This window comes from Pseudophryne corroboree, chromosome 3 (assembly GCF_028390025.1).
Source record: "Pseudophryne corroboree isolate aPseCor3 chromosome 3, aPseCor3.hap2, whole genome shotgun sequence".
NCBI classification, from domain to species: Eukaryota; Metazoa; Chordata; class Amphibia; order Anura; family Myobatrachidae; genus Pseudophryne; species Pseudophryne corroboree.
Window position 1 is genome coordinate 182,465,764 of NC_086446.1, and position 23,229 is coordinate 182,488,992.

General features: G+C 42.3%; 1 protein-coding gene and 1 long non-coding RNA gene across 2 annotated transcripts in view; one reads left to right on the forward strand and one right to left on the reverse strand.

The window, feature by feature from the left end:
* LOC135055069 (uncharacterized) overlaps nucleotides 1-15,984 on the forward strand; it is a 159,786-nt gene extending 143,802 nt beyond the window's left edge. Inside the window, exon 4 of the long non-coding RNA XR_010243637.1 lies at nucleotides 12,947-15,984. This is a non-coding gene — a long non-coding RNA (uncharacterized LOC135055069). The remainder of the gene's footprint in view (nucleotides 1-12,946) is intronic.
* A 2,432-nt stretch (nucleotides 15,985-18,416) lies between these two features.
* Nucleotides 18,417-22,246, reverse strand: ZNF503 (zinc finger protein 503). Its single transcript, XM_063958684.1, has 2 exons — nucleotides 21,468-22,246; nucleotides 18,417-20,097 (listed from the first exon to the last, which is right to left on the reverse strand). Exons 1-2 carry the CDS (start codon nucleotides 21,720-21,722, stop codon nucleotides 18,715-18,717), a joined length of 1,638 nt encoding a protein of 545 aa, XP_063814754.1. The 5' UTR covers nucleotides 21,723-22,246; the 3' UTR covers nucleotides 18,417-18,714.
* Between the last annotated feature and the right edge of the window lie 983 nt (nucleotides 22,247-23,229).

Consider the following 23,229-nt stretch of genomic DNA (forward strand, 5'->3'; position numbering starts at 1 on the left):
GTTAGATTTGGGTGGGTTATTTTATTTCTGTGCAGGGTAAATACTGGCTGCTTTATTTTTACACTGCAAATTAGATTGCAGATTGAACACACCGCACCCAAATCTAACTCTCTCTGCACATGTTATATCTGCCTCCCCTGCAGTGCACATGGTTTTGCCCAATTGCTAACAAAAATCCTGCTGCGATCAACTTGGAATTACCCCCCATGATAGGGGTAAATTAAAATGTATAACAGTAAAGGTGATTCCGTTACCGAAAAAGGTAAAAAAAAGTGTATTTATTCAGATTTTAAATATTATCTCAAAATTCAGTTTAATATTAGTTTCTAAATACAAGCTCATTTTTAAAAGGAGATGATCCTAAAAAAAATTTCCTGGCTGTAATTTGAATTAATGGAATCACAATATTTTGGTAATGGAATGACATTACAGATATGTGCTCATACAACATCTTTTCTCTTACGTCCTAGAGGATACTGGAGTCCATTTAGTACCATGGGGTATAGACGGGTCCACTATAAGAATTTGATAGTGTGGGCTGGCTCCTCCCTTTATGCCCCTCCTACCAGACTCAGTTTAGAAAATGTGCCCGGAGGAGCCGGTCACGCTGAAGGAAGCTCCTGAAGAGTTTTCTGCATTTATTTTATATGTTTGTTATTTTCAGGCAGGGCTGGATGGCACCAGCCTGCCTGCTTCGTGGGACTTAGGGGGGGAACGGCCCAACCTCTTGAAGGGTTAATGGTCCAGTTCCCCGCTGACAGGACACTGAGCTCCTGAGGGTACTATTCGCAAGACCCACCACGGCTAGGGTACATTCCTGCAGCACGCCGCCACCCCTAACAGAGCCAGAAGAATTAAGAGTGGTGAGTACTGAGCCGGTGTCCCGGCTAGTGGTGCGCTGGCCATTATGGCGACATGGAGGTACGGAGATGCACGGCTTCTAAGCGGGCAAAATGCGTCTCCGGACACAGTGCACAACTGCGTCCCAGTACACTGTACACAGTACCCATACTGGCACAACAGCCTTAAAACGGTAGTATAAAAAAAGCGGAAAGACCGCGTACCATTGAAGGGGCGGGGCTTCACTATGAGAGGATCCAGCAGCTCACCAGCGCCAGTTTCCCTCTGCAGTGGACACAGACGCTGGCAGGACAGGGACACGCAGGTCCTCCAGTGTGACTCCAGATTACCACAGTGGTACCAGGGGGTCATAGCAGGGGGAGAGTGATTATTAGTGTACTAAGTCCCATAGCAGGGTACTTGGTCTCCGACCCGGCTAAGCTTGGCATCAGCGATAAGGGCTGGCTCAAAACATCTCTGTGTCTCCCTGAAGGGCTCTTTGTGGGTTAATTGTGCTTAACCTTTCCTCTATGTGTGTGTGCTGTCACATTACATTATGTCAAGCACAGAGGATGTGTCTTGTACCGCATAGTGTTCCTCTTCACCAGGGGGCTCACTACTGGGTACTCAGGGTTCACAGATTAGCGGGGCTGAACCGGAATGGGTTAATTCTCTTAAGGAATGATCTCAACTCTTTCTACAAAATTGTCCCACAATGAGAAAGAGACGCAATACTTAAAACAGACTGTGGATGAGTTTATGAACAGAGACTCAGTCCCCAAGACAGCGTCTCAATCCCCTCCATTTGTCCGCAAAAGCGATCTCTGGCCCATATCCTGCAGTCTGACTCTGATGCTAACAGGTCAGACATGGAGGAGGGGGAGGTGGACTCAGAGGAGGGGGGGATGCAGCTCTGTCACAGGGAATAGAGGCTCTTATAGAGGCTATCAGAGATGTTCTGCATATTCCTGATAAGGTGTCAGATGAGTGTGAGGAATCTTATTTTAATGTAAAAAAGAAGTCCTGATAAAAAGTTTCAGATCGCTAAAAGGTTGCTCTCTTTTTTTTCCTTTTCCCCCGGGAAGATAGGAAAAAATGGGAAAATCCACCGATAGTGGACACATCAGTCTCTGTCTAGGCTGTCACGAAAAATTGTATTGCCTGTTCCTGGTGCAGCCTCCCTGAAAGAAACAGCTGATCGTAAAATTGAGACTACACTCAAATCATTGTACACAGCTGCCGGGGTGGCCCAAAGACCCACTATTGCATGTGCGTGGATCACTAAAGCCATTGCAAAATGGTCAGGTAACCTAATTGAGGGGTTAGATTTCTTATCTAGGGGGGGGTGATGTCTTACTCCTGCAGCATATACAGGACTCTGCGAACTTTATGGTGGAAGCCATAAAGGAAATAGGCGTGCTTAACGCATGCACCAACACTATGGCAGTGTCAGAGGCTTGTGGCTACGCCAGTGGAGTGCTGACGCGGATTCCAGGAAAGACGTGGAAAGCCTACCATTCACAGGAGAGGCCTTGTTCAGAGATGAATTAGACAAATGGATCTCCACAGCTACTATGGGTAAGTCTACGTATCACCTTCCGCAGCCCCCCCAACTAAGAAGACTTATTCAGCTTCTAAGTTACAGTCCTTTCGGACGGCCAAGTTCAAGGGCAAATCCAGAGGTGCTTTTACGTCCTCCAGCGGCGCAAGGGGTAAACCATGCAAACCAGCAACAGCAGGTGCTCAGGAACAGAGCTCAGACTCTGCTTCCTCAAACACTTCAGCATGACGGTGGACCGCAATGCCTGGTAGGCTGTCAGGTGGGAGCTCGCCTGCAATTATTCAGTCAAATCTGGTCAATTTCGTGCCAGGATCCCTGGGTCATAAATCTTGTTTCCCAGGGATACAGACTGGAGTTCCAAGAGCTCCCACCTCACAGATTCTTCAAACCAGGCTTGCCAGTTTCACAAGAGGCAGTATAACTTTACAACATGCCATCCAAAAACTGTTACAGACTCACGTCGTTGTTCCAGTTCCACCTCATCAGCTAGACAAGGGGTACTATTCCAACTTGTTTGTAGCACCGAAACCGGACGGTTCGGTAAGACCAATTTTGGATCTCAAGTCATTGAACCCGTACTTACGAGTGTTCAAATTCAAGAAAGAGTCTCTGAGAGCGGTGATCTCAGGTCCGGAGGAGGGGGAATTCCTACTGTCTCTGGATATCAAGGATGCGTACCTTCACATTCCAATCTGGCCGCCTCATCAGGCTTACCTACAGTTTGCACTGCAGGACTGTCACTACCAGTTTCAGACCCTGCCATTTGGCCTCTCCACGGCACCGAGGGTGCTCACCAAGGTGATGGCAGGGATGATGTTTCTACTCCGCAAATAGGGAGTGAACATAATTCCATACCTGGATGATCTCCTGATAAAAGCACCATCCAGGGAAAGGTTGCTGGACAGCATTGCTCTCTCAACCAAACTTCTCCAGGATCACGGGTGGATTCTGAACATTCCGAAATCTCACCTAGAGCCAACACGGAGGCTCCCATTCCTGGGAATGATACTGGATATGGAGTCTCAGAAGGTGTTCTTTCCATTGGAAAAGGCATTAGTAATCCAGTCGATGGTTCGGGATGTCCTGAAGCAAACCCGGATATCAGTGCATCTATGCATTCGCCTTCTTTGGAAAATGGTGGCCTCTTACGAGGCTCTTCAATACGGAAGGTATCACGCAAGACCCTTCCAGCTCGATCTGTTGGACAAATGGTCCGGATCGCATCTTCACCAGAGGATCCGTCTGTCGCCAAAAGCCAGGATCTCCCTTCTGTGGTGGCTGCAGACTTCTCACCTCATTGAGGGTCGGAGGTTCGGAATTCAGAACTGGATTCTGCTAACCACAGACGCAAGCCTCAGAGGTTGGGGAGCAGTCACTCAGGGGGTGCAGTTTCAAGGAAGATGGTCTAGTCAGTAAGTCATCCTTCCAATCAACATTCTGGAACTCAGGGCCATATACAATGCCCTTCTGCAGGCCTCACATCTTCTTCAAGATCGGGCCATTCAGGTCCAGTCGGACAATGTGATGGCAGTAACGTACAAAAGCCGACAGGTCGGAACGAAAAGCAGAGCAGCAATGTCAGAGGTGTCAAGAATTCTCCTCTGGGCAGAAAGAAACACTGTTACGTTGTCAGCAGTCTTCATTCTGGGAGTAGACAACTGGGAAGCGGACTTCCTCAGCAGACAAGACCTGCACCCGGGGGAGTGGGGACTTCACCCGGAAGTGTTCAGGTGCTTGACAAGTCGATGGGGATATCCACAGATCGATATAATGGCCTCTTGTCTCAACAAGAAGCTCAAGCGGTATTGTTCCAGGTTGAGAGACTCACAGGCGGTGGCGGTAGAGGCCCTGATAACTCCATGGGTCTATCAGATGGTGTATGTGTTTCCTCCACTTCCTCTGATCCCAAGAATTCTAAAGAAAATAAAAAGGGAAAAGGTTCAAGTAATTGCTTCGGACTCGCCAAGAAGCGCCTGGTACACGGACCTTCTGGAGATGCTCCTCGAAGATCTATGGCCTCTTCTTCTTCACGAGGATCTTCTGCAACAGGGCCCGTTCGTCTATCAGAACTTACTGCAGCTACGTTTGACGACATAGAAGTTGAACGGCTGATTTTAGCCAGGAGAGGGATCCCTAACAAGGTCTACGATCCAAGCCAGGATCCAAGCCAGGAAGGGGGTAACGTCTAAGCATTACCATCGTATTTGGAAGAAATACGTCTCTTGGTGTGAGAGCAGAAAATTTTCTGCAGTGGAATTCCATATAGGACGTTTCCTGCTTTTTCTACAAGCAGGAGTGAATGTGGGCCTACGTCTGGGCTCCATAAAAGTCCAGATTTTGGCCTTGTCCATTTTCTTTCATAAACAATTGGCTTCTCTCCCTGAGGTCCAGACGTTCTTGAAAGGTGTTCTGCACATCCAACCTCCCTTTGTGCCTCCCACGGCACCTTGGGATCTCGATGTGGTGCTGCATTTCCTCCAATTGGACTGGTTTGAGCCGTTATAGGAGGGGGACATAAAATATCTTACGTGGAAGACCGTCACACTGTTGGCCATGGCTTCAGCAAGACATGTGTCGGAGACGGGGGCTTTGTCTCATAAGAGTCCCTATTTAATTTTCCATGAGGACAGAGCTGAACTCAGAACTCGTCAGCAATTTCTTCCTAAGGTGGTGTCTGCGTTTCACATCAACCAACCTATTTTGGTTCCGGTTGTCGCCGACACCTCTGCTACTTCAAAGTCTTTGGATGTCGTGAGGGCTTTGAAGGTGTATGTGAAAAGAACAGCTCATCACAGAAAGACGGACTAGCTGTTTGTTTTTTATGATCCCAATAAGATTGGGTGTCCTGCTTCAAAGCAGACAATTGCACGCTGGATCAGACTTACTATCCAGCATGCTTATTCCATGGCAAGTTTGCCATGTCCAAAATCTGTATAGGCCCACTCTACTAAGTCGGTGGGTTCTTCCTGGGCGGCTGCCTGGGGTGTCTCGGCTTTACAGCTCTGCCGAGCAGCTACTTGGTCAGGTTCGAACACGTTTGCTAAGTTCTACAAGTTCGATACTTTGACCTCTGAGGACCTTCAATTTGGTCAATCAGTTCTGCAGGAACCTCGGCACTCTCCCACCTGGTTTGGGAGCTTTAGTAAATCCCCATGGTACTAAATGGATCCCAGTATCCTCTAGGACGTAAGAGAAAATAGGATTTTAATTACCTACCGGTAAATCCTTTTCTCGTAGTCCGTAGAGGATACTGGGTGCCCGCCCGGTGCTTCGTTCTTCCTGCACTGTTACTTGGGTAAGGAATGTTGGTTCAGCCGTTGCTGTTCCTGTTTCAAGTTTGGTTAGCTTGACTTTCCTCTTGTTGTGTGTGCTGGTTCGGAATCTCACCACTATCCTTCTTTCGAAGTATGTTAAATAAAAAGTTTAAGCCTTTCTTTACACCCTCGGCGCAATACACAAAAATACGTCCCTTCTTATCTTTTTTGGATGTCAAAACTTCCTCCTCGTCCTTCTTCTAGTGAGACGACTCAGATCCGTATATTCCGACACAATATGAAAGACAAAAACAACCACCAATGTGCAGTATCTTCTTATCTATAAATAGTCTCTGTATATAGTGTCTCTATAGTGAGGTACAAACTTCTGCGTACCAAAAAAATCCTCTTCAACAAATATCGATATATGATTTAAAGGTGTCTTTTATCTTCTTTTTCTTTTAAATTCGTGTTAATTTGGCCATGTGATGTGATAACTTGAAAAATATTTAAGTGAAGGATAGTCCAATCTCGAACGTACCCCAAAACTCACACATTAAGTGCAGACCATAAGCACATCTAGGTATCTTTGGGGTATATTGCGTACCCGAACTCACAGTGTATAACGTGGAATCAATTGTATAAAGGTATCTTTCGACGGTGGTGATTCGGTATTCCTTTTCCCTCTTAGAAATCTCATGTGTTCAGTGTAGATATAGAAAAAAAAGGGAAATGCAGTTTTCGTGCAGAATGTTTTGATAAGTGAAAAAAGTGATAAGTGTTCAAAAAGTAAGTCCTTCACCACTTTCCTTTATGTGAAAGATTCACCACATAATGGGAAGGAGAGAGAAATAGATTTGACAACCCATGAAGGGAGTCCACTGGAATGCGTACCCCAACACTCACACAGACAATGCTGGTTCTAAACGTATCTAGGTATCTTTAGATCAATTCATATAGCGTACCCGGACTCACAATGTGGAACGTGTGGTAATTCCTGTAAAGGTATCTTTAAGAGCCCAGTGATTCTCTTCCAATGTATCTTCAACCATTAATGGAGTCACTCGAGCAAAGAAAATGAGACAGGAAGGAAAAAAATGTGTAGTATGTTCTAACGGAATGGATTTAATAGTATCGCTTAAACTGAAGCGTACCCCACTCACACTTAGTAGGAGTATTATATACACATCAAGGTATCTTTAGGCACTTCTTATATCGACTGGGTGCATTCAAACCAATAATAAGTGCCCAAAAGAGAAGCTGGTCATGGGGAAGTGCGTACCAACACTCACAGGAACAGTAAAAGAATCAAGCATATCAAGGTTTCTTTAACATATGTAGTTTCCTCAAATATTTCGTACCCCAACTCACACTCTGTGATGTGGTGCTGCTCCTATCAAGGTATCTTTTTCAGATGATCAGTGAAATGCCCCCTTCTCCAGTGATTTTCTTCTAACACAACATATGTCCACCGTTTGTTCCATAAAAACCAACGATTTATTTAAACAGAACGATTAAAAGGTCCACATTCAGAAAAAGACAAAATGTCCCAATAAAAACAAAAACAAGAAAGATAAAAAATAATTTTCCAGCTAAAATAGCTAATGGCTGCTCACACTCCTGAGGCAGTATCAACGCGTTTCGGTCATGTGACCTTTATCAAGATAGTGTGGAGTGTGCAGGAGCCCAATATTTAAACTAAGAGTAGCCAATAAAATCACTACAGGAAGTGACGTCATGTAATTGGTGCAATTACATCTAAAAATACATATTTTTGCGTAAATAAATCCTAATAAACCATAAATTCTGTTAACTTAGATATAAATAGTGTCCACCTTTTCATAAAACGTCCTTGAACAACATTAGACTGTTTAAAATTCATAGTAACCTTCTAATTATATCTTCCGGAAGTGCCCGGCCGCCATGCATACTGGGAAATGTAGTCCGTTTTTTTTATGTCCAAATCCGTGGGACAAAACTCTGTAGCTGAAGGTGATATTGTGCCATTTCTTACAACTAGCCTCCGGAACTAATGAAGAGTATATTACTCTGTGTTTTCCATAGTTTAACCCTTTTGCTGTCGATCGTTGATTCCATAACCGGAAGTGACGTCGCGCTACTACAGATGCTCCACTTCCGATGCTCATGGGAAGGATAGTTCTCTGATGTTCATTGCAGTTCCACAGCCCGGAAATGATGCCTTACGTCAACGGAAGTGACGATCTCCGTTTCAGATATGGGAAATGTAGTCCATAGGTTTGCGGAGCACGTGGTTCAAAGATCACATGTAAAAAGTGATCCAATCGGAACATACAGCTGTATGACTCCATCACATACAGATATACATGTGTCACATATTAATCAGCACAGTCTGTGGGGGCAGGGTTAGGGTTAGGCTGCTGGAAGAGGGGGACAGGCTTAGGCTGTGAGGAGGGGGGTTAGGGTTAGGCACCCCCGGGGAGGGTTAGGATATGGCTTTGGGGGGTAGGGTTAGGGTTAGGCTGCAGTAAGGCAGGGGTAAGGGGGTGAGGGGGTAGCTTTCTACCCGACCCCTGTCAGGACTCTAAACAGCGTGATGCCTCGGTCAGTATTCTAACATCCGGCATCCCAGCGCCGGCATTTCAGCCCCAACCCCCTTTAATTCACAAATATGCCAAGTATTGAGCCATGTTGATATGTTCCAAATTGTGTCATTTTGTCCTTAAATATTTTGTAAAACATTTATTTCCTACTAAGTAGTAGTAGTTGCATTAGAAGCAATTAGTATACCTTACCATGCTCATTACTTAGTGATTCCATTACTGTATTAAAAATGTGCCCATGTTACACAAATTGCCATACTTTCACCAAAGATAGTTGTATCCTCAGGCTGTACACATCTTACAATACAATTGTGAAAGTCTAGAGATGAGGGTCTATGTATTAGGCCTTGGAGAGTGATAACGTGACTGTAGGTAAAGTATCAGCCAACTGGCTCCTAACAGCCAACTGGCTCCTAACTGTCATGTTACAGGCTGTGTTTGAATAATAACAGGAGCTGATTGGTTGGAACTTATCTCTGTCTACTTTATCTCTCTTCAAGGCTTAGTACATATACCCCTTAATTCTGGAAGCTTAATTTATCAATTTTGTTTACACACAAATGGGCAGATTTAGCAGTGAGTGATATTCTTGTTATTCATTACGAATGATAAATGGTGCTTCAGCCAATCAGCTCCTAATTGTCATTTTTCAAACACATGACAGGTAGCTGATTGTCAGGAGCACCATTTATCATTCCTAACAAATGATGACAAGACTATCACTCGTTAAATCTGCCCTAAAGCAGGTCCGCAACTAGGGAGGGGCTAAGGTGGCATGTGCCCCGGGCGCAGGTTTACAGTAGAGAGGGAGCGAGTGAGGGGCCTCCTATTATCAGTGGAGAGGATTACCTCTCTCCTCCACTGTCCGAGACGCTCAGGAGGAGCCCACAGGGGGCTGCCAGTATGAAGCCTGGTGTTCAGCCAAAGTGTGGCATGAGTGCCCCTTCCCCTTCACCCTTGGCACAGGCATCTGCAGCATACTACGCCAAATTAGTGCCTTGCCCCGGGGGTGTCGAAAATCCTAGTTTTGGCCCTGCTTATAGTAATATGTCTCATGAATGGTGACTCCGTTACTGACTATGAAGGTACCGTTTGCTGATTTATCAAGGATAACTTAGGGTGTGTACACACGGTGAGATAAATCTGTGAGATTTTGACTATATAGTCAAAATCTTATGAAAAGTTAGTGCATATCTCATGGTGCTAGGCAGCTTGCGATACAGATTCAGTCCCGATGCGCACTCCCGTGGGGTCGGTATCGTAAGGCTAGATAGACTGTGCAGGCAAGTCAATCTTGACTATCTAGTGTACTATCTAGTATAAAGTATAGTCAAAATTGTACTTAGTCAAAATCGTACATAGACAAAATCTGAAGCACAGATAGTCATAATCTGTCCTATCTGTGCTATCTGGGCTCTGGGGGAGTTCAAGGGAAATCGCATAGTCAAAATCGAACATAGCAGGGATCTCACCGTGTGTACACACCAGATAGCACTTAAGCTATTTTGATAGTATTTTATATGGGGTTTACTGTGGGCTGTGGGGTTATGATGATTTGTGATTTGTTTACATTAGTAGTTGCCATTGTATGTATAATGAATAGAGTTTATCACTGTAAATGGGTGATTCCATTATGGGTGGAAATGCCCCAAATTCGTCCCCCTCATAACCGTCACTTTGGTCAGGGAGAGAGAAGAGGCTGCTGCTGCGTGCTGGGCTGGTGAGAGAGGCTGCTACAGAAGTCAGTCCTCTATCTCCCTGCGTCCTCAGTCCTCTCTGTCCCCCACTCTCCACCCCTCCTAAATCCACCCCTGGTTGGCCACCAATTGGCACTTATGGGCGCGCTCATAGTGAATTTTTAACATTCTAGTAAGAAGGGGGCCTAGCCAAACCCTGCAGAGCTATTGGTGACCCTGGGAATTGCCCAGATTTAGCTCTTGCTGTGATGAATGTGATTGCTCCATTGTAATTTTACAGCTGTAATGCGACATAGTATAGCAGGCTCAGAGTTGTACCTGGCTTGGATGCCTGAATTTGTTAAAGCTGTGTATGCCAAAGTAACCTTAATGTGTACATTAATACTTAGCTCCATTGTATATTTAACCCCATTGTATGGTGAAGCATGATCATGTTCAAGGGTCTAGAGATCATCTACCACCAGAAACAAGTGTCTCTCATTAACTCCTGCTCAACTCACAGAGGAGTTAAATGAAGTGATTAATGAGTTTGGACACATACTGTTGTCCCTGGCATGCACAGTGGTGTGAAATGACACAACCATCTCTTTCACAGTGAAGATTCTGACAGAGTGTTGACAGTGACATCTTCACTGAGTCCTGTACGATATGCAGGCAGGCAGCACCTCTGTGAGGCATTCACACCGTGCGCCTCTATTTGAGCAGCGAAGGAAATGTGTGTGATTGTATCTGTCTATGTGCTTGTTGCTGCTAATTCTGAGGAAATTGCTAAGACTGTACACAGGAGCACTCTCTACCAAGCTGTGTTTGTGCTATGGGTTATAGCGTATGTGTAATGGCTAATCCTGAACTACTATGTGTGACTGCCACTGACCCAAAGGGCATTTCTTCAGCAGTTTAGTTAATTAGTCCATAAAATAAAGATGTGTTTTAATGCATTTTCTTGTTTGTTTGCAAATGTATCTGATGTTGAGGGACTCAGAGCAGTGTATGAATGCCAGTAAAGCAAGAGCCCTATTAAACGTCCAGGCTAGGCTGCAGACATATGAGTGCCATGTAAAGGGGCTCTGTAGTGCATATGTACAGTATCTGTGATCTGAGAATGTAATGTAATGGTGGCAACTGCAGGCTAAATGACATTTAGTTAACAAAGCATTATAGTGTACATTTGCTTATAAACAATACATACTTTTTTGATACCTTTTAGTAAAGAATAACATTTTTTGTATGACAGTTGGAGTTTGTTGCTGGTATCTTATTGTACATTTACAGAGCAAGCAATATGACAGCTCATATCCTTGTATATAATGTATATATATATATATATATATATATATATTTATAACAATTCTTAAAGTCATACCCCATAGACAGGACAAGGAAGGTTATAAGTACATTTTAGTTGGACACTTCCCCCCTGAGAATAGGCCCAATGGGTTCGCCGATTGAATTTATGGCATTAGCCATTAGAGTACTGTAGCTGACATTCTCGGGGAACATAACATCTGCTGCAATGTAAGCCAACAACATACAAAAGAAACCAAAATGGGAGCCATGCCAATGAATATTAATATTAATACTCACCATGCCATGAACATGTGTGTAAAAAAAGAAAGGGTTGAGATAAAACAAAGAGACAGATTAGATGGCCCAAGTGGTTCTTATCTGCCAGCAAATTCTGTTCTATGTTTCTATCTAATGTTCACCATGCCATGAGATTGTATGTTCATATTCACCGGGGAAAGTATTTCTACTGTCATTAACTGCAGAAAGGTGGAACAACAACAGAGTATATCCTTATGTAGATGCTAAAGTCATAATCAGCCTTTTGTTTTCATTTAGAAAAGTTCTAATACTCACCTAATTTTGATACAAGACAAATTGTAGCTTCCAATATATGGATAAGGGGTATATACTTATTTTATACATTTTTGAAATTATTTCACTGATTTACTCCCGCTTTTGGGGCTATTTATTATAATATACTATTAGACCGAAGAAAAAGTCCTGGTCCCTGTACTGTGTGCCCACGAAGTTCGAACCACCACAAACAGGGCCAAATTAACAATGGAGCAAATGGAGCGCCAGGTCTCCACATAAAAATAGGCCCATCATCTTGGCTGCATGATGACCAGCTGCCTATCTGGCACAGTCACATTAAATCATGAGTATTAAACTTGTATTTCTAGTTTTCTCACACAAAATAATGCAATCTTTCTATTTTTTATGTAGTGAGATAGTGGAGATGATAGTATAGAGGGTACAGATGCCCACACTGCACTGGTCACAGTTCCACTCCTTCTCAGTACAGGCCCTTGACAATTTACAGTCCCAGCCCATGTGATCCTTAATCTGGCCCTGTCCACAAAAAAAGCACTGGTCACAGTGAATATGTCAAGATTACATGACATTTTAAGAACTTTTAAATATGTTTAAGAAGAATGCTCTGCAAACTTGCCTGTGTCCGCTTCTCAGTCACCTACAGTATGTGAACAAAACCTTAGCCCTGACGCATGCTCCAGCAAGCTTTATCCACAGCATCTGTCCATTCTGTGCATGTAGAGACATCCTTGCTACCTGTAACAGCTGATTGACATCTCATACATCTCTGTACATGCATCTTTACCCATTAATGCTGTACAATCAGCTAATCAAACACCATTCTCCCCCTGTCGGCTGGCACCAAGCTCTATTTGGTGTGTCAAATGTTATAGTTGTCTGCTTGATGTTGATGTATGATAATTTATTTAAGCTTCACATACTAATTAGTTGAAGACTCAGATGTAGCTGAAATTCCCACATCAGGTTGCATGTGAGTGTTTCTTTCAGGTGTGGTCAGACAGTGCTGCCATATATAATGGATTTTATTTTGCTCATTTTTCTTCTTAATGCCTTTTGGGGGTTTTCTGCATTTTTTATTATTTTTTGTTAACTTCTCTTTCTTATTAAATTGTTATTGTGATCTGCTTCTGCTCCAGAGAGGCTCCATAGATTAACAAATACACTTTTCAGAATTCCAGGCTGTATGGACGTATAGGACCTCGGATGATAGAAGAAACAGAGGAGCAAATGAAACCCACCCAATTTATAGAATCGGATTGGATTTTTTTACAATAAATAAAAAAAGCAATAAATAAGTGGAAAGCCCTTTAAGGACTGACATAAGATCCTAAGTGCAGTGTTCATAACCAAACCTCATTTGAATCACAGAAGCCTTTGGTCCTAAATTCTTATTTGTGAAGTGCAAACAGAAGGATAAAAAGCACTTTGAATCTTTAAATTGATGTATCTACAATGACCCTGGGAATGCAATATGTCTGATAATCTGCTGCTGCATACCCATTGCTGATTGCCTGTCTTTAAAGCATCATTTCATAAATGTTCCTTTGTGCACATGAATTATCACAACATCATGTTACACATATACTTGTGCAGTGTTTTAAGATCACTTGGTGGACGCACATGGGGACATGCATGATGACACCTTAATTCACTTTAGCTGCCACCCGTATTGCTATTTCAATCAAGATCACTTCACTACAAAATTATAGCACTGTTACTAATATAGCTCAGTTCCATATTTGATTCAGAATGCTTTATGCCCTACCCAACCTTTTACCTGTATGTGACTATGTCACTGTCTCACAATTGTACTATTTCTAATCCTATATTAGGCCTGATCCATTTGATTATATGTCACAAACCACAGTCACTATTCCCGATGAGTATTCCTACTCCTGGTGACTATACCATCCCCTCCATAATATAAGGGGCAACTTTCCATGTAGCCAAATAAAAAAGATTATGCTACAGTGTAACCCTGTGGACTGCAATGTCCTCTGCCTGTCATTGCATGTGCAGTACTTGTACTACTAGCTGCAGCACATTGCCAGATTATTATATGTTGTCTGAAATCAAGGCACAGTGAATTGAATAATAAAACAATTGGAAAAAAAGACTCCTAGTCATTCCCCCCTTAAGACAAACTGCTGAGCTGTTTCTTTTGTATTTATGTCACTTTGATAGCATTGCTTTTAGATACAACAAAAAATTGTGCACCTTTCTTCCTTACAATACAAGTGTGCCCGAATGAAGAAATACATTGTACTAAAGCGATGATGTCACATTGCCAGCTTCAAAAATGATTAAATAACCCTCCATATATATATAAATATGTTGCTGAATTTATGACACACTTTTCTGGCATATCATAATTCTGATGGATTTGCAACAAAACACAAGGCCTTGTTCATAAGAAGACAATCTTCTCCCTATAGCATCACCACAGCCTGCAGAGCTCGCACGTCCCCCTCATTCACATTTGTCTTGTTTATCCCAACTCCCGATGATAGGACAAATTATTAAACTTCACTGCCTAGGTCACAAAAGGAGGAATTAAAAAATTGCACCAGATATAATATTTCAGATTTGTTTTTAGTATTTCTTCTGATGTGAAGAATGATTCTTGTAAAACAAAAGATTTAACTGTAGATAAAGTAACAATTTCAGGAGCCTGAATTTGTCTCCCAGAAACCCTGATAAGATCACCCATATGAAGACACATTCAAGACAATTGTTTTCTTTGCTTGCAATTTATATGGGTGTTCATGGAGTTTGGAATTACATGCCAGATAAGACTGTCTTTTCTGGAAACACACACATCATCTCCTTTTATCTGTCTAAATATATTTATCTGAAGACACTTTCCTTGTTACAGATCAGAGATTGTTTCCAACTCTAGAAAAATGAATCGTAGTGGAATTACAACCAAGCTCGGTAGAAAAAAATGTGACCTATCAATATCAGTACAAAAATAAACAAATACATTTACTGTCACCTTTGAAAGGTTATTAAACTTTTATTAATGTGCAAGTTCTCAAAATAGAATTTGTTTTCATAACCCTTTGTGCTTCTGGGCTGGGTAGTAAGTTGTGGATTACATGTTATTTACTGTTTGAGTGATTACTAATTACATTAGTGACTGAGCTGTATCAATATGTCAGCAATAGGACAACACAACTGTGTCAGAGAGGCACAAATTTCCAACTTACAGTATATGCATGGACTACTTTGCTAACATTGCCGAAATTGCAGTGAACATAAGCAAGCAGTCATTTGCTTTTGCCACTTCATTACAAGTTATTCAATAAAGCAAGTTTATTATTGGTTACTGACATTTAGTGCAAATTTTGCACCTAAATGCAAAGTTAGTAAATGTATTAGTATCTGAGATTAGTGGTGACGTCTAGTGGTCGAAATAGGAAACGTCTGGATGTAGTTTATGCGAGAAGACTAATATTAACCTAATGTAACTCCCCGGCAAAAAAAAAAATAAATAAATAAATAAAAGAGAAATAAGAATAAAAAGTGATACCTGATCAAATAGCTCTTTCGTTATTATTCACATTGTGAGGTCTTGAGTTATCCTGCTTCGTGATTCATTACAAATAGCTTTGTTTTCACTGTCAGATGAGATGCAGTTTGGAACATGACAGCAATGGTATTGTAGGATTTTTTTTATATATTATTCTAATCTAGACAAACCTATAGATCTTGAAAAACACAATTGCTGAAGTGAAAATTAAATCAAATCACTTGATGAGAAGGAAAATGGGACGTGCATGTAATTGCACTCCATTTAAAACTCTTTCAAGTATTTTCACTTGCAGGTTCCTGTAGGCGTCCATTCACATTGCTTTGTTATTATTAATATGCGGTTTTGACACTGAAGATTTGTGACAGAATTGTCAGCTATGTCATCTCTTGATTGAAAAAAAAAGACATTTTAAAAGACTCAAACAGGATTCGATTTATATCTGACAGTGAGGGGAGAAAAGAAAATTATGTAAAATATTTGCTGTACTTTAAAATCTGTCGTAGATCTAATGCAAGTGCTGTTTTGTGATAGTTTATCAAATCTTAGCAATGCAGATTAATTCATTTATGTCATTTCGATTTGAATGTTATCATTGTTTTAATAATAGCATATGCATCATTAACAGTTATCTTTGAATTACATTTATTTTTTTACCCAACGCAATGCGTAATTTGTGCCTGAAAATAAATAGTTCTATTTATATTAGAATTGTTCATTATTTATTTACCCCTTCAAACAAAATGATATATTACTGTACAAATAATATAGTGTTTAACACCACCCGTCTACATTCTGGATGTAATATTGTTGCACTTGGTTTGCAACATAATATAAAGTTACATTTCTTTTGTAACTAGTTCTTAATATTGTGATCGTGTACATGAATACACTGATAACCTTAGGTGTGCCTACGTGGTGACACATGGAGCAAATGTAAAGATGACACAGTAGTGTATAACCACTTTATGCGTGGATGGAGGTTAGTGGGACCGTAGTGTGGAATTGTCACACGTGTGTGTGTGTGTGTGTGTGTGTGTGTGTGTGTGTGTGTGTGTGTGTGTGTGTGTGTGTGTGTGTGTGTGTATATATATATATATATATATATATATATATAACCCTGGAAAGGATGCTTCATTAATCTCATATACTGGCTCCTAAGTGTTTGCCCAACAAGAAAAGCATCAAGTGGGCAGAGTGCAGGCTAAATTAAAGTGACGTGCCATTATTTGTTAATTTGTTTACTTAACTTAATAAACTGTTTTCTTGAAAAGATGTGATAATTTGCTTGATAAATTACCATTTCACTCTTGCACATATTGTGACTGTGGAAATAAAGTGTAATAACGTTCTAAATCTAACCTATTAGGAAAACCGTTTTAATGCACCTAAATACTTCTTTCCGCTTGCTTTATCCAATATGAGTCCGTTTTCATTGTCTGCACCTCACCCGCATATTGGTTATGTAGCAGACAAGTCCATCTTCTGTATTGCCTGAATCGGGCTGTACTTGTCTTTCTATCTGGCCCCGGCTGAATGTAATCAGGTGTCTGATTTGCGTACGGAGGATTATCGCAGATGAGTTTGTGACTTGGGTCAGATTCATTCAGAGGCGTCAGATCGTGCCCGGAGATACTGTAGGATATCAGGGTGAGAAGCCCCCGGCCCTCCTACACCCTTAGAACAATATTAGGAGAAAAAAAGACATCCCCACAACTCTTTTCTAATACACCCGGACAGAGAGGTGCATTATGACAATGATAGCTTTTTATACCTTATTTATTATTATTTTTTTATTAGATCCTTGGCTGCTTTATAAATAAATTCAGGCATTTGTTAAGGATAATAAAAGGTGGAGGTTTAATAAGATCACCAGTATTTGGAAAATGTATGCCAAAGGATATAACCTACGGCTTCCGTTCCACTTTCGGGGATGAACAGATAATTAGCGTCAGCGACCCTTCTAGCAATCGTAAATGGGGCTGCAACGTGTCACCGGGCAACTTATATGTTTGCACAATGTATGTGGGGTAGTTTGTAACAGAAATTAACGAATTAATTTGCCGTCCCTATGTGAATTGCTTTAGAACAGGTAACTAAGACTTTAGATTGTAATATATACATTCTATTTGATTACAATTTTAGAATTCTGTGGCATTTCTTTCAGTCCTGAATTCACTTCAAGGACAGATTGATCTATCAGTGTAGTTTATTAATGTCACCTACTTCCATTTAGGTTTGTTATTAAAATGTAGTGTTCATACATACTGTTAAAGTTTGTGATCCAGAAAATCGCGGCTCAATGTTTTTTCTTATGATACTATAGCCTCAATCATATTGCGTTGTCTAGTTTTTTGGTGAATGAAATAGAACATGAAAAATAACTGACTTTACCCTCAATTTACTTATTATCAATGACCAAGAATTACCTATACTTGACACACAAACGCACTCAATTTGAAACCACTTTAAATATAATAAAAATGACAGATCATTTTAAGACCACTATAATTAGTGATTCAATTTTGTTTGCGTTTTGTCCCTAGAACTACAAAGTAAAGCAGTTTACCATTTTCTACATAATTGTAAATTATGAAATAGTGGAAACTTCATATATATGAGTTTTGCTTCTTTTTAAACGTATTAAAATTGATTTGCAGTCGAGAAGACAAATTAAATCTCATATAAAACAAAAAGTAAACCATATATATATATATAAAGCAAATATAATGTTTCTTTTTTAATATTTTAAAGCAATACACTGTGAGTTTGGTACAAGATGCAAAATTACTGATCAAGCTTGCACAGGCTTGAATTTGATGGGTGAATATGAAAAAAGTGTGTTCAGACCAGAACAAAATAAGGCAAATTAGGGTTGTTTTTTTGTTTTTGTTTTTTTTTTGCAATAAAATCATTTTGTTTCTTCCAGAATACATACAAAAAAATACCAATTTTCTCTTTTTTACTGTTTACACCTTAAAAATAACTGCAATTTGAAGTTATGACAAACTGCTGGTTGTTTTAGTAACAAACATGCATTGTATGTAAGATTTTGGAGGGGCTTGTACCCAATGAGACGTTAAATAAGATACAATACAATAAAAGCAGTCATTATTAATATTTTTTCTTTTTAAGTAACATTAAGAGAAAATGCGTTATTCAGTCCCTGGTATTTAAAACACTACATTGGGAATTGTCACTTTACCTATCCAGAAATGCACTTTATGAGCCGTCCTGCTTTGAGCTAACATAAATAAATAAGTGTCCATGGATCCAGTCCTCAGATGAACACCAAAATCTATTTTTTTTTTTCGTTAGAAAATAATAATAATAATAATAATAATAAAATAAAAAAATTACACAATTATGTCTTTTATCTCCAAGTGCTGGAGACCCCTAGTGGAAGTCATTGGTATCCTAGAGCAGACGCTGTGGTAAGTCTTTGCCCATAGAGTGCATATGGTGAGTAGTAGTGTCCTGTGGCTGCAGGTACTGGCACTGGGGCACCACCTGTAGGGAGGGGACTCTTGGAATATGGATGGTATCGACTGCTACTGAGTCCCAATGGGTGGTGGTGAGGGCTACGCAGAGTGAGGGGACTGTGTGAGGCCCCTGAGGGTGGCATGTGCATGTGGCAAGCCATGGCAGCGGCTGCCAGGGATGAAGAGCTTGGGTATCCGGGCAACAATTTGTCCGCTGCCCCTGAAAAGGCAGTATGTGTCCGCAGATGGCCCAGCAGTTCCTCGGAGGAGGAGAAGCGCTTATCACAGGGACCCGTCGCTGAAACCCAGTTACAAACATGGGGTAAAGGATCGTTGGGGAGCATGAAGCCATAGGGATAGAGAGGGTGCCCGGAGAGAGAAGGTGGTGAGACTCCGTGCAGCGTGTGGCTGGGGTACACCAGTGGGTATCCTGATTTGAGGTCATGTGCGCAAGCTGCGCTGGCACCCAGCTGGGAGGCGCAGTGGTAGCTGAGGCAGTAAGGGTCCCGACAAAAGCTTGCAGTCATAACAGACGGAGGGGAGGCCCCGGTCAGGGGACTGGAGCCAGATTTGCTGGAGCAGCCTAAGGAGCCCAGCTGGGCGCCCATTAAAGAGTTACCCTTGGTGTGGTCCAGAGAGACTCCGTGAGTTAGGAACTGCGGATGATACCCGGCATAGGCTCCAGCCAGACTGCCCGGATAGGACATGCCAGCCGGGGGCAGAGGAAAAACCGTGTGGCCCGGCTTATAGGGAGACACTGGGGCCACTAGCCCGGAGCCCAGCACAGAGCCGGAGGAGCTGGAGGAGGAGGAGGCTGAGGTTGGGGAAGGGGCAGCAGAGAGACTCTTGCACCCGGTAGGACCCTCTGAATGAGCCTGGGGGAGGTCCACGCTCAGCCTCCCGTGCGATCCGCCCTCGGACTGAGAGCTTTTGGAGCATTGCTCAATTTCCTTCTTGTCTGCGCTATCCCCGGAGGGTTTTGAGTCTGAGGAAGGCGTAGGGGTGCGGGGGGAGCCAGGGCTGCCTGTCCTGGGGGTGAAGGGGGGACATGCGGCGCTCGGCACCCGGAATCCGGACTTATCCCCCGAGGAAGACTCCTTCTTGTCCGGCTGCTTGGAGTACGGCTTGAAGCTGGACTTGTCCTCGGCGCCGATGTCGCTGAGCTTGAGTGGGCCGGATTTGGAGTCCTTGTCCGCCCCGGTGGAGGAGCCGGTCACTGAGGACAGCTTGGACGGTGTGGGGTCCGGTTTCCCGATCTGAGAGCAGGTCTGGGCCAGGAGGGCAAGGGGGCTCTTCTTAGCATCCAGCTGGGGGAAGGGGACACAGAGATATATTACTTGTTTGTCATGTTATAATTCTCTCCCCAAATAATGCACAGTGCCCTCATCATCACAGTTTACATGAGGAACACACACACACACACATACATACATACATACATACATACATACATACAGATTGTTTGCATTACTGAACTACAATGTAAATGCTGCTATAACCCCCTCGTAAGAAAAATATCCCTGGACACATACTGATGGTACAGTGATTTAACACTAATGTATTGGAATCATTGTAGCGAATGGGTACTGTGTGTGTGTGTGTGTGTGTGTGTGTGTGTGTGTGTGTGTGTGTGTGTGTGTGTGTGTGTGTGTGTGTGTGTGTGTGTGTGTGTGTGTGTGTGTGTGTGTGTGGTCATTAGGTTATTAACAGATCATTCACAGAATTATTTTTTTAATAAAAAAAAATGTAGGTACTAATGTCAGAGTTTGGGGACACTTGTTTAAGAAGTACCTCCCCCAAAATATGTATTACTAATTCCAATGTTTCGTGGAATCGAACCAATTTTACAATGTGCACAATAAATAAATTATTATTATTATTATTATTATTATTTTATTATTATTAAACTTATACATGCATCCAATGTGTTTCCTATGTATATGTATTAATAATACAAGAGTAAATCTGAGTTCGAAATGAAGAAAATATTGTAGTCACCTGCTCAGGCTTTGTACATATTTCAGCAAATAAGTAACCCCTATATTTTTGCCGTTAATTCATGACTGTATATGAGTGGATAAAGCAGAAGGGTCACTAGAGGGTGATGTCGGTCCTAACCATACCCACCCAAATAGGAATAAAGAATGACTGTAATTCAGTACGGCCTTTCATGAATTCCTTTACAGGTGCGGCATCATATAATGCTCCATACATGTTGTCTATTCACGTCGTACCAGGGAACAGGAGTTCTACTTTCTCTTTACAATTTTCCGCGCGCATAAGATAGATAGATAGATAGATAGATAGATAGATAGATAGATAGATAGATAGATAGATAGATAGATAGACACACGTATACACATATACTTGTAGTCATACGCATATATTTATGCGGTTGTCTGTGTTTTTGTGTATATATTGTAATACACATACATATATACTTGTACACACACTTTTATCCAGACTGTGCGAGGTGCTCTACCAGGTGTGGTGTCATTAATGAGCCCTCTGTATTTATGAAGATTAGATAAATGCTGGCTATACACAAGATGGAGCGATGGGAGAGGAAGGAGTGAGGGCAGGAGCGGAGGAACCGTATATACAGGAATAGGGAATGTAAAGAATAGGGAATGGATACGTGCACCAGTAACACAGAAGCACTGCGATCCCCGCTTACCTCTATGGGGCTGACAGGGGTGGAGGGCAGGGGCTGCAGGTACTCCGGGTGCAGGATGTGTCCGCTGCGGGCTGTCAGCATCTTTAGCACTTTGATGGGCAGCCTGCCGGCCTGGCGCAGGGGGTCACTGGGGGGCACAGGATGGACGAACGCTCTGCTGGCCGGGGCTCCTCCGATCCTGCTCTCCCAGCTCTCTCCGCTCTCACGGGGTGACGGACTCAGACGACTTCCAGCAGCCAGAGGAGAACTGATCATGTCCCCAGGACAGGCATTGGTGTGGGTGGGGTGCAGGGGGGAGGGGGAGTGACCCCGGGTGTCTGAGTCTCGGTAATGTGTCCGGAATGGAAGGAAGGGCTGATCCTGCAGGTAACTTATCCCGTCCTGATCGCACGACCTTCAGGCAGAGAGATCGCTCAGCGGTCAGCACAACTGGCAGACGTGTGAGTCTGTATCCAGCAGACGCACTGTGGCCAGAGATGCGCTGTGTGGGAGGATCTGCGGCTGGTAACAATGTAGTGATCCCGCCTGATAACAACGCAAGTGATGCACAGACAAGGGATACGATGTATCACTGTCCAAAGACGCTGCGATGTGCAATCCGCTCCTGAATCCTAGATAAGAGTCCGCAAGCCAGATCCTTCCCGTCCAGCGCGGTCCCAGCGCCCACTCTCGCTGCTGCAGAGCGCACAGTGTGAGCAGCAGCACAGCCAGTCGGAGTTCTGCCAGAGAAACTCACTTCAAAAGCCTGTGACTGAGAGCCGAGATTAAAGCCTTTGCCGCCTTCCAATCAAATGGGACCCCGAGGTGATTGGAGGGTCAAGGGGATGTGACGTCCCCTTTCTCTGCGCTGCTAATGCTTCTCTCTTTCTTCCATGCCCCCTCCTCCCTACTCCCTCCTCCGGGTGGTTTCGCCTCTTTGCTCAAAGAACTGGGTTTACTTCACATTTTATGGTTCATGTTCCCAACTGCTCTTATTTTCTTGCAATACATTATCCTCACCCTGCAGTACACTGGAAAAGAAGTACATGAGGTTGCAGATTATAGTGCAATTGCTTCATTATGGCATCCATCACCCTGGGATAACCTACTCACTTTACAGAGTGGATTCGCAGTAATCCCACCTTGTAAAAATACATACCTCATCCCAGAAGCAAAAACTAAAGAGCAATACTAATTGTTGCAATGGAATTCAAATAAATTAACACACAAATACACGCATACAGGTAGTTAAATAAAGCAAAACAGAGTCTGCATGCCTTTATGTTATACTGTCGTTTATTATCTACTTTTAAACCATTTAATTGGGACCATGACTAAAATACTAGCTTGACTTTGGTGTAATAGTTGTTGTTTAGATCTACTGGCTCTGTAACTAAAATTAACATTTCAGAAGTTGTGGCCTAATGTATGAATACATACACGAACCAGGTTAATGTAGTGGCTGATGCCAAATGTAGGTTAAGGTTGAGTATCCGTTATCCAAAATGTTTGGGACCAGAATTATTTTGATATCGGATTAGTAATGAGATATCATGGCGATAGCACCTAAGTCTAAGCACAGAATGCATTTATGTTCCATATACACGTTATACACACAGCCTGAAGGTCATTTTAGCCAATATTTTTAATATCGTTGTGCATTAAACAAAGTGTGTGTACATTCACACAAATAATTTATGTTTCATATACACACAGCCTGAAGGTCATTTAATATAATATTTTTAATAACTTTGTGTATTAAACAAAGTTTGTGTACATTGAG

Excerpts from the sequence above, each read along its gene's own strand:
- ZNF503 (XM_063958684.1), bottom strand. The coding sequence starts at position 21,722 with ATGATCAGTTCTCCTCTGGCTGCTGGAAGTCGTCTGAGTCCGTCACCC. Across the intron at positions 20,098-21,467 it reads CCCCTGTCAGCCCCATAGAG|CTGGATGCTAAGAAGAGCCC; the intron begins GTAAGCGGGGAT and ends CCCTTCCCCCAG.